Here is a 14,771-nt window from a genome sequence, read left to right on the forward strand (position 1 = left end):
AGACGATGTGTCGTGTTTGGACAAATAGCAATTTAATATTTACCTTTTTTTCCTAACGAATCTTTGGTAGACGAGCTTACGGGGCTCAACATGGAAGGATTTGCAAGGACTAGCCCCAGCAACAGCAGTGCTTCGTTGAATCTCCTACCGGATTGGAATTGCTATTTATCGATTGTGAGTAGTCAAATAAAATATCAAATTAAATAATTGCAAGATTAAGTTTGCTAGATTCTGACGCAGCTTTAATTAAACACGTTTTGAGAACCAGGACGCTGTCCGAACTTTTATCTTCGGTTAAGTACTTAGGGACGTCGAGTGCATTCGTCTAACTTTCTAGATGAAATATCTTCATGCTAATTTACCCAACTTTATGAATTCAAGTACAAATACTTGAAATTTCAGTTATATCTACCACGATGTAGAATATGCTTAATTTTAATTCCTCCTCCTTCAGTCGATCGCTCATTGCTGAGCATCGTGATGCGCCCGCCTGTGAGCTTTTTTTGTAATTTTTATCCACTTATGTCGGTCAGTGGCACAGTGAAGTGCGTGGCTCAGTCTCATGTCCAGATACTCAGACACTTGGTCACTCCTCTTTTTCGGCTACGACCTCTGGATCGTCTTCCATCCACTTTACCCGTCACTATGAGTCTCTCCAGGTTGTCAGAGGGTTTTCTTGCTATATGACCAAAGTATTGGAGCACTCTATATAATTTTAATTACTATTACTTTATAATACCCCAATTTAAAGTTCTTCTTGTGCATTTTAACTGAATTAGTTTTGTTTTATGTTATCATATTTTTGGTTAATTTTAGGCGGGCGGAACCGGCGGAAGGTGTTAGCTCCGCGTCGAGTAAACAAATAATAGGGGTTAAAGTATGAAATTGCCGTTTTATTGTAATAGGACATAGAACCTTCATGGTTTGAGATTTTTGAGTGAAACTTTGTTCAAATGGTACCTACTTATAAGGTTCTTCTTTTAAAAAATGTGCAACATTCAGCTATCGACTTTCAGTTGTTTTTTTTATTCAGCTTAGACAAGAAAGATGGATACTTCGAATATTCGAGTGATTTTTTAATACGAGTTCCGACGCGGAACCAACGCTGTAGAAACAGCTTGCAACATAAATGTTACATTTGTAGAGGGGACTGCTAATGAACGTACCGTGCGATTTTGGTATTAACGCTTTCGTAATGGAAATTTTGATTTGAAGAACGAACCACGTTTAAGACCGCCTACACATGTGAATAACAGTGAATTGAAAGAGATGGTGGAAGCCGATCCGAGCTAAATAAACTACCCAGGAATTAGCGGCATGGTTTAACATTACTAGAAATTTTTATTAAATAAATATGCTAAATGAAAAAAAAAACGAATTTCAACTTTCAGTACAAATCGGCAATTTCCTACTTTAACCCCAATACAATCACCTTCATTTCTCAACAGCTCAACAGCTACAAGACGCACAATATATACAACTTTTCTTTCACATTAGAAAACGTAAAACATTTAATGGTATTTCATAAGTTAACGGCATTAGTCACAAACCACCCGAAATTAGGAAGAAAATTCAGGCACAAAATCACATTCACCAATATAATGAATTGCTTTCGTACCGCTTCTGATGAACAGTGGAACTAGCTCAATACCCGCTTAGTATTCGGTTAGAGGAGGGCATGGATAACACAAAATATACACGATATTTGAATTTTTATTTCACAGCTATTTTTATTGAAACTGAACTTAGAAAGAAAACACAGTAGTTAAACTAGTTAAACTTATCCGATGACTCTTTTATTTATTTATTTTTTATCGCTTGGACGGGTGGATGAGCCCACGGCCTACCTGATCTTAAGTGGTTACTGGAGCCCATAGACATCTACAATGTAAATGCCGCCACCCACCTTGAGGCATGAGTCGTAAGGTCTCACTTTTAACAGTACAACGGTTGCCCCGCCCTTCAAACCGAAACGCATTACTGCTTCACGGCAGAAACAGGGAGGGTGGTGGTACCTACCCGTGCGGACTCACAAGACGTAATTACGTAAATTATAATTTTGCGGGTTTGATTTTTATTACACGATGTTATTTATTCCTTCACCGTGGAAGTCAATCGTGAACATTTGTTAAGTACGTATTTCATTACAAAAATTGGTAACTGCCGGCGGGATTCAACCGCCAATGCATTGCTACATATGCACCGGGCGTCTTATCCTTTAGGCCACGACGACTTCGCAACGACTCTCTCTTATTATGGGAATTTAAATAGCGATATAGAAGACTTTCTTATTAAAATTATGTGTAAAGAGCCCACTCCACTCATTCGGTTAGAATTTTTAAAACTTTACTTCCCCTCGCAGCCTCTCGAAAATTTTCGAAGTTTTTCCCTTTCCATTAAGAGCTAAAGATAATTATGTAACTCCTACAGGTACTTATTTAAGCTTCATTCTCTGTACCTACTTACGTTACGAAGTTTGAACAGATAATATTTTTGTTAATATTTTGAAAAATAGACTTCATAAAATTAGGACCAGAACTAATTGACTAATGAATTTCCGATAGGCTCAGACTCGAGGTTGTCACTGACTAAATAAGTTTCCTAAAGCTTTTTTGAGCTCTCGGCATAGTAAAAGTGTTCATAGCTTGGACTTTATGTAGGTTGCCAATTGCTACGTTATATCACTGGTGGTAGGACCTCTTGTGAGTCCGTACGGGTAGGTACCACCGCCCTGCCTATTTCTGCCGTGAAGCAGTAATGCGTTTCGGTTTGAAGGGTGGGGTAGCCGTTGTAACTATACTGAGACCTTAGAACTTATATCTCAAGATGGGTGGCGCATTTACGTTGTAGATGTCTATGGGCTCCAGTAACCACTTAACACCAGGTGGGCTGTGAGCTCGTCCACCCATCTAAGCAATAAAAAAAAAATATATACGACCACTAGGGAACAATCATTAAGTAAAGATCTTGGTTTGATTTTTTGAATGGTATCCGATATCCGATAGATACTATAGATAATTGTGTTGTTAGTTTAATTGTAATCCTATTGCAGCTGACGGTCGACGGTTTCGGCTTGCGGTGTTCATCAGGTCTGTCTTGTCAGACGCACTGTGCGCAGTGTATGCATCATTAAAATTTAAATTTAACCAAGCTTTTGAAATATTACGATCTATTTTCTTATCAAAAATTAATAGAGCATGCCGGTGAAAAACTTCTGCAAAAGAATTTAGCCAATATATCTTTGTATTTATTATATTGTATTGTGTATTATATATTCTTGATTGATTGATTGATTAATTTAAAAAATAATTACTGCAGCGATGCGTGAATGTAACAGCGATGTAACATTAATAATTTCAGACATGTTGTACACATACAAAACTTGTACTAGAAATTGGCAGTTAAACTTCTTGATGTCGAAGCCGACTAACTACAGGGTGGCCCATAAGTCCTTTGAAAAGTAAAATTTGAATAAAACGAACAGGGCGCGCGTGAGCGGTGCAGGGGAAGCGGGGGGAGTAACTTCGGTTTCTGGGAATTTAGTCGCGATGGAGCGTTTTACCGGAGCGGACCGTGCGTTTTGTGTGCGCGAGTTTTATAAAAACGACAATTCGGCAACCGTTGCGCGGCGTAAATTTCGAGAACACAAAGGTTTACACAACTTTGACGACACTCCAACTCTTCAAACGATTAAGAATTGGGTTGCTAAGTTCGAGGAGACCGGTTCGACGTTAGATAAACCGCGGTTGGGTCGCCCAAGGACGTCACGTACGGAACAAAACATAGACACAGTGACACAGTCTATTCGCGAAAATCCGACACAGTCAACTCGTAAGCGCGCCAGAGCATTAAACGTATCCAGGACATCGTTACAACGGATTTTGAAGAAAGATTTACATATGCACCCTTACAAAATTCAGTTGGTTCAAGAATTAAAGGAAACTGACGGTATTCAAAGACAAAATTATGCGAATGAAATGTTGAATCGGTTTACTTCCTTCAATAACATAATGTTCTCTGACGAGGCTCATTTCCATCTTAACGGGCATGTTAGTAAACAAAATTGCCGCTATTGGAGCCCCATCAATCCAAAACTTAAGCATCAGAAGCCCTTACATAGTCCGAAAGTGACTGTTTGGGCCGCTATGTCAGCCCATGGTATCCTAGGGCCTTACTTCTTTGAGGATGGCAGAGGGCGCGCAGTTACTGTTACGTCGGAGCGATATGTGGCTATGATCGAAGAGTTTTTCATACCAGAATTGCAAAACTTTTCAGTCTTTAATGCCAGGACGTGGTTTCAACAGGATGGGGCCACTTCTCACACCTCTAACACTGCTATGCCCGTTATCCGTCAACTTTTTCCTGGCAAAGTTATCTCTAAAAGAGGAGACATTTCCTGGCCTCCACGTAGTCCAGATCTGACCCCGATGGATTTTTTTTTGTGGGGCTACCTTAAGGCTAAAGTATACGACACAAACCCGCGGTCAATTGAGGCCCTAAAAGAAAACATCCGCAGAGAAATGACAAGCATTTCAGCAGTGACGTGCCGCGCAGTCATCGACAATTTTAGGCGTCGTTTGCAAGAGTGCCGTGATCGCAACGGATTACATTTAGGAGATGTTATTTTCAAAAAATAATTCCCGTTTTTTAAGCTTTTTATGTAAATAAAAATTTAATTCATAATGTAATTAGTTTTATTTTAATAAATTTTTTTTCATATCAAAGGACTTATGGGCCACCCTGTACTTTAATATCAATGAGCGCGTAATCAAGTTACGGTCGGAACTTTACAAGAAATCTCTGAAACTTAGTTCTAGTCTGTCGCATCGATTTTCTAATCTTCGTTTTATTTGAAAATAAATTGCTAAAGTGGAATTTTCTGTAAAGCTACTGTGCAAATTATTAATGGACATTTCTATGTGTTTCCTAAGTTCATTTTTTGTTATATTTCGGTCTTTTTCAGAAAATCAATCGTCGCCATGTTTTTTTTTTGTGTATATTTGTTTGCTTTAGATGAATAAACGCGATTAACGCGGCTTTTTATAAGATTTGATTGGATCAATAAAACCTCAAATATTAAATGAAATTTGTTGATTGAGGATACCTTTTTGATCATAAGGAACGTCGTTTCTGACGGCGATCCCCCGACCACACACGTTTGCTGTAAAAAAAGTTATTACCTGCCTAAACGATTTGAACTCTGGTTGCTCTCCTTATTACTCGATACTATTCTAAGTAGTATTAGTCCACGATGACTTTAAGCTTTAACCAACACAGTAACATTTCAAAATTACAACAACAAACTTAAAATTACTTCAAATTAGCAGTCGCTGAATTAACAACTTAATTGTTAATTGTTTTGTCTTGTTCATTAGAACAATCTCAAAAGTCGATAAAGCAGCAGGGGTATCCGTTAAGAATATCGTGCATACTTTATTATTAGATTGGAAACCAACGACCCTCGTCACTTTATTATTTAATGCTGTTTATTATGTTTTAGTTTGGTTCCATTACAACAACGTCACCGTTTTTGTCTCGAACGACGGTAATGGTAACTTTTAAGATGTATATTATCTTTTCTGTAATCTGCAGTACGAGTCTAACATCAACGTTTATCTGGAGCTTGCATCTATAATTCCTTTTTATGTTTTTATAATTATCTTGTCTCTCTGGGGTCCACAAACCGTACGTATTAAATAAGTAGGGAATACTGGGTCAATTTTCTTTAAGTTATTGCATCGATTGTGTAAATTTACTATTACAACGCTCTAGGATAGTGCGCTCGTAGTCTACTAGTGTTATGAATTGTCACGATCGCCACACTTTGCCTGAACTCAAATGTAAATGATTTAAAAGCACTTTAATAGTTTTTGAATAAAACTGCAAGTTTTATTTTATGTAAATAATACACGGATCGCATTTAAATGAAACGTATTATACCATCTACATAAACTGTAAGCAGTAAATAATATTGTATCATCAAACATGGACCTTCCTCATAAAGTTTATCAATCTGATTGGAAACGGATACATTTTGATTCATCATTATCGACAAAATAACCCCAAGGGATCCATTGTTCAACCATTCACCTTTCGCAAAGAAATTGTAATATAGACCTACCATATACAGCATTAAATAGGAAGTAGGATTGTGATGGTTTTTTTTCTCAGACTCATCGTTGGTAGCCTTCGAGGGGTTATTCTAGCTACGCCAGGTTTCGTGGGTGAACTCAAAAGACACAGCCTGAGAGAAATCGCTAAAACAAGCCTAGCAACTACATATTGACAAAACCCACTGAGAAGATCTGACGAGAATCGCAATGTGCTGTATCGGTGTTAGGTTTCGCGTCGAACTCTTTGACATTCGACAAATTCGACGAGGATGGCGACCGGTGCTTGCAGTGCCTAAAAGTACCGAAAGTGGATTCGGATGGCGGCGGCTGTTTGTAGCCCGATCGCCGTGTCGCCTGGTTCGGAAATGTAATTCGAGGTGGCACGACAAGAGAGTTATCTTGCGGCACCGCTTTCTCGAAGTGTTCTGACACTGTCTTCAGATACTTACACAAAATATCTATTTCTAAATCGTCGTGAAGATCTAAGTTCTTCACGTACTAGGGTGCCCCGACGGCTGTTTTGTATAAACGGGTTCGGATGACCTGGAGAGTTATTGTAGGTGCAGGCCGCGTGAGCCTTCAGCTACACTTGCATAAATCATGGCCGTACGTATGCAAGTTTGGTAGAGCGTTACCTTTTACAAAGGAGAATTGAGAAGCTTAATAATGATGATTATATGATTTTGATTGAACATCATTATTATATCGTGTATTGGAACCGTTCTCTAAAACGATTACTAGCGATTGATCTGGTGGTTTGTAACAAAATAAACCTGCCACTACGTTCGAAAATATGTATTATATATTTTTCACATGATCTACAAATGTAATAATATTAAAAATCAATCAGAATCTAAGGTCTCAAGAGATAGTTGCCTCGTTGTAGTCGTACGAGGGACTCATGAAAAAAAAATCGTATTAAAACCACAATTGATGCTTAGTTTAGCGAATTATTTTTTCCGTTTACCGTGGTCTAATAATATAAAAAATAGTTTATTTTGTTTTTGGCTTTGGGTATAACCTCTTCATACGTCTTATACGATTACTGCGATGTTGTCGATTGTAAAAGCATTAAACTTATTATATTTTAACGTGTATTTACCATTTAATACCAACAAAGAACAAGAGCTCATTTTAGTTTCGCATGATATTCGTAAACGAACGACAGAAAATACAAGCAAAAACAAAAAGCTAAACCTCTTTTTTACACAGATTTGTATTTTTTATAAATTTACTCAAAGTACATACAGACAACCGTTTTATATTTTATAAAATTTGAAATACATGTGCCCACTATTTATGTTTATAATAATGAATCACTAGTGTAATCTCTATCGAAGATCCTAAGTAAATAAAGTAAACCTAGGGTAGACAAAAGCAATTTCCGTGAAAGTAAATAATTTCATAGAGTAATGATATAAATTTAATTCATTATAACGACGTGTTTTCATAGCACGATCACTGCAGGTAGAACAACATACGCGAGCCATCTGTCCAGCTCCGAGGCGAACGCAACTTTAACTACAGGGTGTGTTATTCATATCATGACATTTTTATTACGTTGACAACGGGTACCTCCCACACAAATTATCTCCTTTACTTTTCATTAAATTCACGATAAAAAAGAATCCTTACTATGCAAAGAAGTTTTATTTCGTTTGCAGAATGTAGATAGATGTACGTAGGTGTACAGGTATAACACTATTTTAAGTTAACGTTTTTTTTTTTTAATTTAATTGTCCTATATGTACTTACATGTATCTGATTTTTGTAATTTGAGTAAATATTCGCTGTCATTTGAATTATTACAAGAAATGTATACATGTATGTTGAAACTAGTGCGCTACCTGTACACTTTTACAATACACTTTTTTTTTTTATTGCCTAGATGTGTGGACGAGCTCACAGCCCACCTGGTGTTAAGTGGTTACTGGAACTCATAGACATCTACAACGTCAATGCGCCACACACCTTGAGATATAAGTTCTAAGGTCTCAGTATAGTCACAACGGCTGCCCCACCCTTCAAACCGAAACGCATTACTGCTTCACGGCAGAAATAGGCGGGGCGGTGGTACCTACCCATGCGGACTCACAAGAGGTCCTACCACCAGTAAAAACTCTTTCCAATGTCCTTGCTAAAAATAATTCTCCAATATTTTGATTCAGCTAAATCTATAACCTTAGAACATATGCTTAGAACACACGAAAACGGGAAAAACAAAACCACAAACATTCTAGAAAGTTCATGAATCAAGAAACGCGGATTCTCCAAAAAATGTTTTCTTTGAAATTATTTCCGCCCATAATGTTTAGATTTAGATTAATCGTACAATATTGTGGAGTCAATTACTTAATCTGGTATGTCCGCAAAATGCATGACACCTATTACACAGTCCCCTGGTCCGTGATAGGGGGGGGCGCTGGAACGACACGGAGTGCCCCCTACCTTCGCCGGCTGGTGGGTTCCTACTTGTAGGACAGATCGGTCACGTGTACCGGATACGGTAGGATCGTACACCGGTTTCCGGTCGTGCGCGGTGTTCCACAGGGGTCGGTGCTCGGCCCCCTTTTTGTGGAATATCGGGTATGACTGGGTGCTGAGGGGTGCCCTCCTCCCGGGTGTGAGCATAATCTGTTACGCAGACGACACGTTGGTCGTGGCTGGAGGAGGGGGGGGGGGGGGGTGTTGCTGCGTCTGTCCGTCTTGCTACCGCTGGGGTGGCGCATGTCGTCGGTAAAATCAGGAGATTAGGCCTCGTCGTGGCGCTCAGTAAATCCAAGGCCATGTGGTTCCACAGGCCCCGGAGAGTGCCACCTGTCGATGCCCATATCGTGGTTGGAGGCATCCGTATCGGGGTCGGGGTGCAGTTGAAGTACCTCGGCCTCATTCTGGACAGTCGTTGGACCTTCCGTGGTCACTTTCTGAACCTGGTCCCTCGGTTGTTAAGGGTTGCGGGCGCGTTAAGCCGGCTTCTGCCCAACGTCGGGGGGCCTGACCGGGTGACGCGCCGTCTCTATACGAGGGTGGTGCGATCAATGGCCCTATACGGGGCGCCCGTACGGGGCCAGTCCATGGCCGTGGGGGTGGTGAAGCTGCTGCAACGGCCGCAACGCACCATCGCGGTTAGGGTCATCCATGGTTATCGCACCATCTCCTTTAAGACGGCGTGTGTACTGGCTGGGAACGCCGTCTTGGGTTCTGGAAGCGGAGGCGCTCGCCGCTGACTATCAGTGGCGGGCTGACCTTCGTGCCCGGAGCGTGACGCGTCCCAGCCCCAGTGTGGTCCTTGTGGATTGGGTGAATCGTGACAGAGGATGCCTCACTTTCCGGCTCACGCAGGTGCTCACTAGGCATGGTTGTTTCGGTGAGTTCCTACACCGGATCACAGCCGAACCGACGGCAGAGTGCCACCATTATGGTTGCGACTTCGACACGGCAGAGCATACGCTCGTCGTTGCCGAGTGTTGTGGCATCGATACTCGGCGACGACGAGTCGTGGAAGGCGATGCTCGACTTCTGCGAGTGCATCATCTCGCAGAAGGAGGCGGCGGGGCGTGTGAGACGCACAATCCAGCCACCGTCGAGCGGGGGCCAGGGAGGCGGGTCTCGCCCAAGCCCTGGCCCTCTAAGTGTTTCGGTTCCCCCTCACATGTCGGTCTGGGGACCGGCGAGGGGGGCCTAAGAAGATGACGTGCAAACTGCTCGGCACGCGTTTTACGCAAGAGCATCCGGGTGATGGAAGGCCGGCTATCCTCGACCCACGCTGGTTCTGGGCCAGCGTGGTATTCCGTAGGATAACTCTCTCTAACCGGCGACATCCAGGCGGGCTTCGGATAACCTGCCGACAGAGAGGGCCGGTGGTCGTGGCGCCGACGACCGCTGGTCCGGCGTCCCGAGGAGGAGGGTGATGGGAGAGATGTGCTCCGCACTAAGCGCTTCACTTTTCCCCCTTTGCCTTTTCATGAGTTCTGTCTAGATGGGTAGACTTCGCGAACCACTAGTTCTCAAGCTAGGAATTAAATACAATTTTCGTAACCCATCCACATCATCCTTACGAAGCATCCTTACCTTTATCTATTGCAATATCGGAATTCAATTTATAAAACACAAGTAACCGCCTCTCTTACAAAGTATTTTAGAAGTAAACAATTTAAAGAGTTGAGTGGCGAGTGATCGATCAACAACAGGTTGTATATTGATATCGACCGAGATCGCGGCGACACCTGCGCCAGAGCACCTGCCCGCCTCTGATTCGCCAAAAACGAACAGTCTGTCGAATCACCTGCCGTACACCAATAACAGGCCTCAATCAATACTTAAATGTTCATTTATTTATCTCGTGCTCCATTTTACGCCTTCGCCTCGAGGTCTCTTCAACGTTAAACGAAAATTAAATGTATAATATGAAGTTAAAAAATAAAATTCTCATTAAAGTGTTAATGTTCTTTATAGTTGAAGGCACACAATATCGGATCAGATTACTGTTAGTGCTAAAATTATGTATAAAAACTAAGTTCGCGATACACGTTCAATGTTTACAAGATACGAGGTTTCTGATTCTATGGTTTCTGGCCTAGAATAATGCCACCCTATCTTGTGATTATCGTAAGAGGCGGCTAAGAAATTCACCTGAGAATAGGCAACAGTCGTTCTTTTAGTATTAAACTAGCAGACAGCGATCGTTACTAAAAAAATGTTTACTTTTTTTTATTGCTAAGGTTTGTGGACGAGCTTATGGCCCACCTGGTGTTAAGCGGTTACCGGAGCCCATAAACGTCTCCAAAGTAAATGCCGCCACCCACACTGAGACATAATTTCCAAGGTCTCAGCATAGTTACAACGGCAGCCCCACCCTTCAAACCAAAACGCATTACGGCTTCACGGTAGAAATAGGTAGGGTGGTGGTGCCTACCCGTGCGGACTCACAAGAGGTCCTGCCACCAGTAATTACGCAAATTATAATTGCGTTTGCGGGTTTGATTTTTACTACACGATGTTATTCCTTCACCGTGGAAGTCAATCGTGAACATTTGTTAAGTGCTTCTACTTCTTTACACACACTCATGCATAATTATAATAAATGTATTCACTTCTCCACAAACTTTCACTTTATTTTCTTCTATTTTCGGTTGCTAATAAGACTACATCTAAATTAAGGCATTTTTAATATAAATTCTTATCAATGCAATACCTAAGGAGACGCCTGCGAAGGACGTCCGGGTCACAGCTACTAGACAATACTGTTACATATCAATTAGACCGAATAATTCTGGAACCGTTATCGCTCATTGATCAATCCCTCAACAAAATAATTAAGTTTAGGTATCGACGTTGCAGTTCAGCTTAAAGAGTACAAGAGCTGTAAATAAAACGAAAATAGCTTTTTTTGCAACACATTTATTAAACTGGACGGTGGTCTTATCACATATTTAACACTCATTCGTGGATTTTACATCGATAACGTCTTCAAAAATTCGTTGATTGAATTCAGTGGTGGCACATGATTAAAGTTATTTTGACTTCTTCTCCACAGAATGAATCAGGCCAGCTAGCAGGACATATTGGCAAAATGCCAACAAGAGACGTTTACAGGTCTAAAGCTTAAATTCTATTATTCGGATATAAAAAATGTACACCTATTCGGATATAAATTATAGTATTAGTATTCGGATAATATAGATAGATAGTATTCGGATATAAAAAAATGTAGATCTAGATGTAGAGAAAATATACGCGAGTGTTCAAAACTTTAGCAGATTTTAACTTATGTAATTGTGACCTGGTGAATTCAATCAAGAAACGTGCATATTGAGGTATCACATCCTTAACTAGAATATACATAAATAGACTAATTTATTTTTTTATCGTACGCAGGTACTTATGTTTTAGTTTTTATAGTACAATATACTCCACCGTTGCCGAAAATCAAGGCAGAACTGAGGGAGTGGACAGGCGGTACTATTTTATTTCTTTTACTAACATTCTCTACAAAATATGCAATGTATTACAATCAAAATAATACGACGCGCAAGGGGGCAGGGTAACTAGCACCTTTGCGTTACATTACGAATTCATGAGACACGAACGATCCGCTGATAAGTATAACACGGTATCTATAACCACGTTTTATAAAATAATGCAATCACATATAAGCGTTTAATTTGACTGTTAAAAGTATAAAAGTGTGGTAATCGATTACATAAAATATTTTGAAATCATTAGTTCATTTAAATTACACATGTAACCACAACTCAAAGATGAGTTGTAAACAAGATGTAAACAAGAACTCAAAGATGAGTTAATGAGTAAATGAGATGTAAACAAGAACTCAAAGATGAGTTGTCGCACTTCTTACTTAATACATCAAAAACTATTCGTCTCTTAATGTCGCAAACTGTAAATTCTTCAAGATACAAACTCGAAGGCATAGTAAAACTTCAGCTGTCTGCGTCGCAGAGAACACGGAATTTAATGTTCCGTATTTTATAGAGCGGGAGCTCACAGGGGAATTAATGAATGTGCAACATCAAGAGCGCGAAGTAACATTTACGACGTGTAATATAATGAGTCTTGCATCAAAACAGCATGCACGACTCTCTTAACAGTCGTTAAGTTGGTGCACAACAAACTTGCATTAAACTTTCCTTATACTCATACAATATTAGTTGCCTTGCGAGATACGTTCTACAAGTCAATTTAAAATTAATGTTCTCTAACTATGTAAATCGCTAAATAAAGTGTGTATTTCTTTTGGACGGAATTATACCTTACATTAACTTTATTTTAATAACTATGAGAAATAATACATATTTTAGTTTCACACGCACTCATAAATAATTCCGAACTGTAGTCGTAAAGGAACTACAACAAATTCATTAATGTGTAGGGCTTTTACTACTATAAATAATAAAACAACCTACCTCTAAACACCTAACTATCACCTAAATTAAGCATTATGCAAAGTAGTACACATGTGCTTTAAAAAGCTACCTTGTTGTGGCCTACCTACCTACCTAACGTGAAAAAAAGAAACAACAATGTAAAGCTTTTGTGCAAGCTTGTTGAAATAAAACGATGAAGTTATACGAAATCGGATTACATTTAATAAACCGAAATACAACCACGTGAAAACACTGCAACATGGTAATTTGCAAGCATGCACCGTTTGAGGACGGAATATGTGTATAATTAAGCACATATAGATATTAATAGATATTCATTTAATTGTGCACAAAAGTAAGAATACATAATTATGCATATTATGCATGTAACTTGGATTTATTCATATGTATTTTTCATTAGGGAATTGAAAAACATAACGCTCAACGCTATGTAAAGAAAAGTTCAAACATTCGTTGTATATTTTTACGATTCAAAAGTACAACCAAGTGTATCTACAAAATTTTATTCCATCGTTCCTCATCATATTCCTTTAGTTAAATTTAAATGTATTCGAAGTGCATGTTGTGTATAGATATATTTCCGTTTCTCTCAAATTTCAGTAATAAAAAGCCATAAAAGTAAAAACTAAGAGCCAGTATAAGATTTTAGAGTAGTCTTAATAAAAAATGACTATTAAAATTATTAGGCCAGTTTACTATGCTAATTATCCATGTCCGGCAGAAATGATTTTTTTTTCGAAACCGTAAAAAGTTCCTATACATACTTTAAGGTGCAAAGTTGAAGAAAATCGATAGATAGTCAATGCGGGCCTCGAAAATAGACACAAATCAGACACACTGAAAATAGATTCAACCAAATTTATATTATTAATTAAATATTATTTTGGTTGGGCTCCCTAAGGAAAACGTAAATGAGTCGACTATTATCAAAGCCGGCAATGTGACTTTTGGACAATTATTGGTAAATCAGAAAAACGAATTATTTACTTTGTATTCCATTGGCATTCACAAATCTCTTCTGAACGACATCTTAGATAAATAACAGGTTAAGTATTAACCTTTATTTAATGCAGTTTTTGAACCGTATTCTTTGAAGGAGACGATTATATTCAAATCAATCTGTATTGACTTATCGATAACATTTTTTTGTCCAAATGCACAGATTGCCACCTTTGATAATAGACGACTCAAATACATTCGCTTCTACCAAATGCGGCGCCAATAGGCGTTTGTAAGGGTAAAGAGAATCAGGATAATAGTTTTGATTTATTTTTTTAAGCTATTTAATCACGCTAATTTGTCCTGAAATCAAGCGCTAATTGTTTAATTTTCTGAAAGTTATTTCGCAGTATAAAGCCGAGTAAGTGCATGTCGGACGAATGGTTTATATTTTTTCTTTTGCGCTTGACTTTTAAGTGTTTAACCAAAAATATATTTAATATAAATCAAAAAGTACTGAACCTTTACTGTTCAAATCGATTTTACTTGATATCAGTGAAAAGTTATTCGTACAGGCTTTCTCATTCAATTGTTGAAGTTTAAAAAAACTAGACCGTAGACACATTTTTTAAATCTTTAGAAGTCCAGATCTCATTAATTTTATAATTGATTTGGCTATATTTAGAAAAACAATATCATTATTCTGCCTGCCATATATTATTTATAAGTGTATTTTTCGTCCATTACTATCATGCTATACTTTTTTTTAGTATTACTGCAATCGGAAATATCGCGTTATAATAGAAACGAAAGA

The 14,771-nt window shown here is 38.9% G+C and overlaps 1 protein-coding gene across 8 annotated transcripts in view; it reads left to right on the forward strand.

Annotated features, from left to right (window-relative positions):
* Window positions 1-14,771, forward strand: part of LOC134199213 (uncharacterized) — a 65,693-nt gene that overhangs the window by 42,624 nt on the left and 8,298 nt on the right. For 4 of the 8 annotated variants that reach the window (XM_062669587.1, XM_062669588.1, XM_062669583.1 and 1 more), the window contains 2 exons: window positions 71-174; window positions 3,053-5,086. In XM_062669587.1, the coding sequence (XP_062525571.1) occupies window positions 3,549-4,637 (1,089 nt within the window). In that variant the 5' untranslated portion in view covers window positions 71-174; window positions 3,053-3,548 and the 3' untranslated portion in view covers window positions 4,638-5,086. Of the gene's footprint in view, window positions 1-70; window positions 175-816; window positions 1,375-3,052; window positions 5,087-14,771 lie in introns of those variants that run through there. The other 4 variants (XR_009973597.1, XR_009973598.1, XR_009973596.1 and 1 more) reach the window with 2 other exon arrangements.

The sequence above is a fragment of the Bombyx mori genome, chromosome 1, assembly GCF_030269925.1.
Source record: "Bombyx mori chromosome 1, ASM3026992v2".
In the NCBI taxonomy this organism is placed as follows: domain Eukaryota; kingdom Metazoa; phylum Arthropoda; class Insecta; order Lepidoptera; family Bombycidae; genus Bombyx; species Bombyx mori.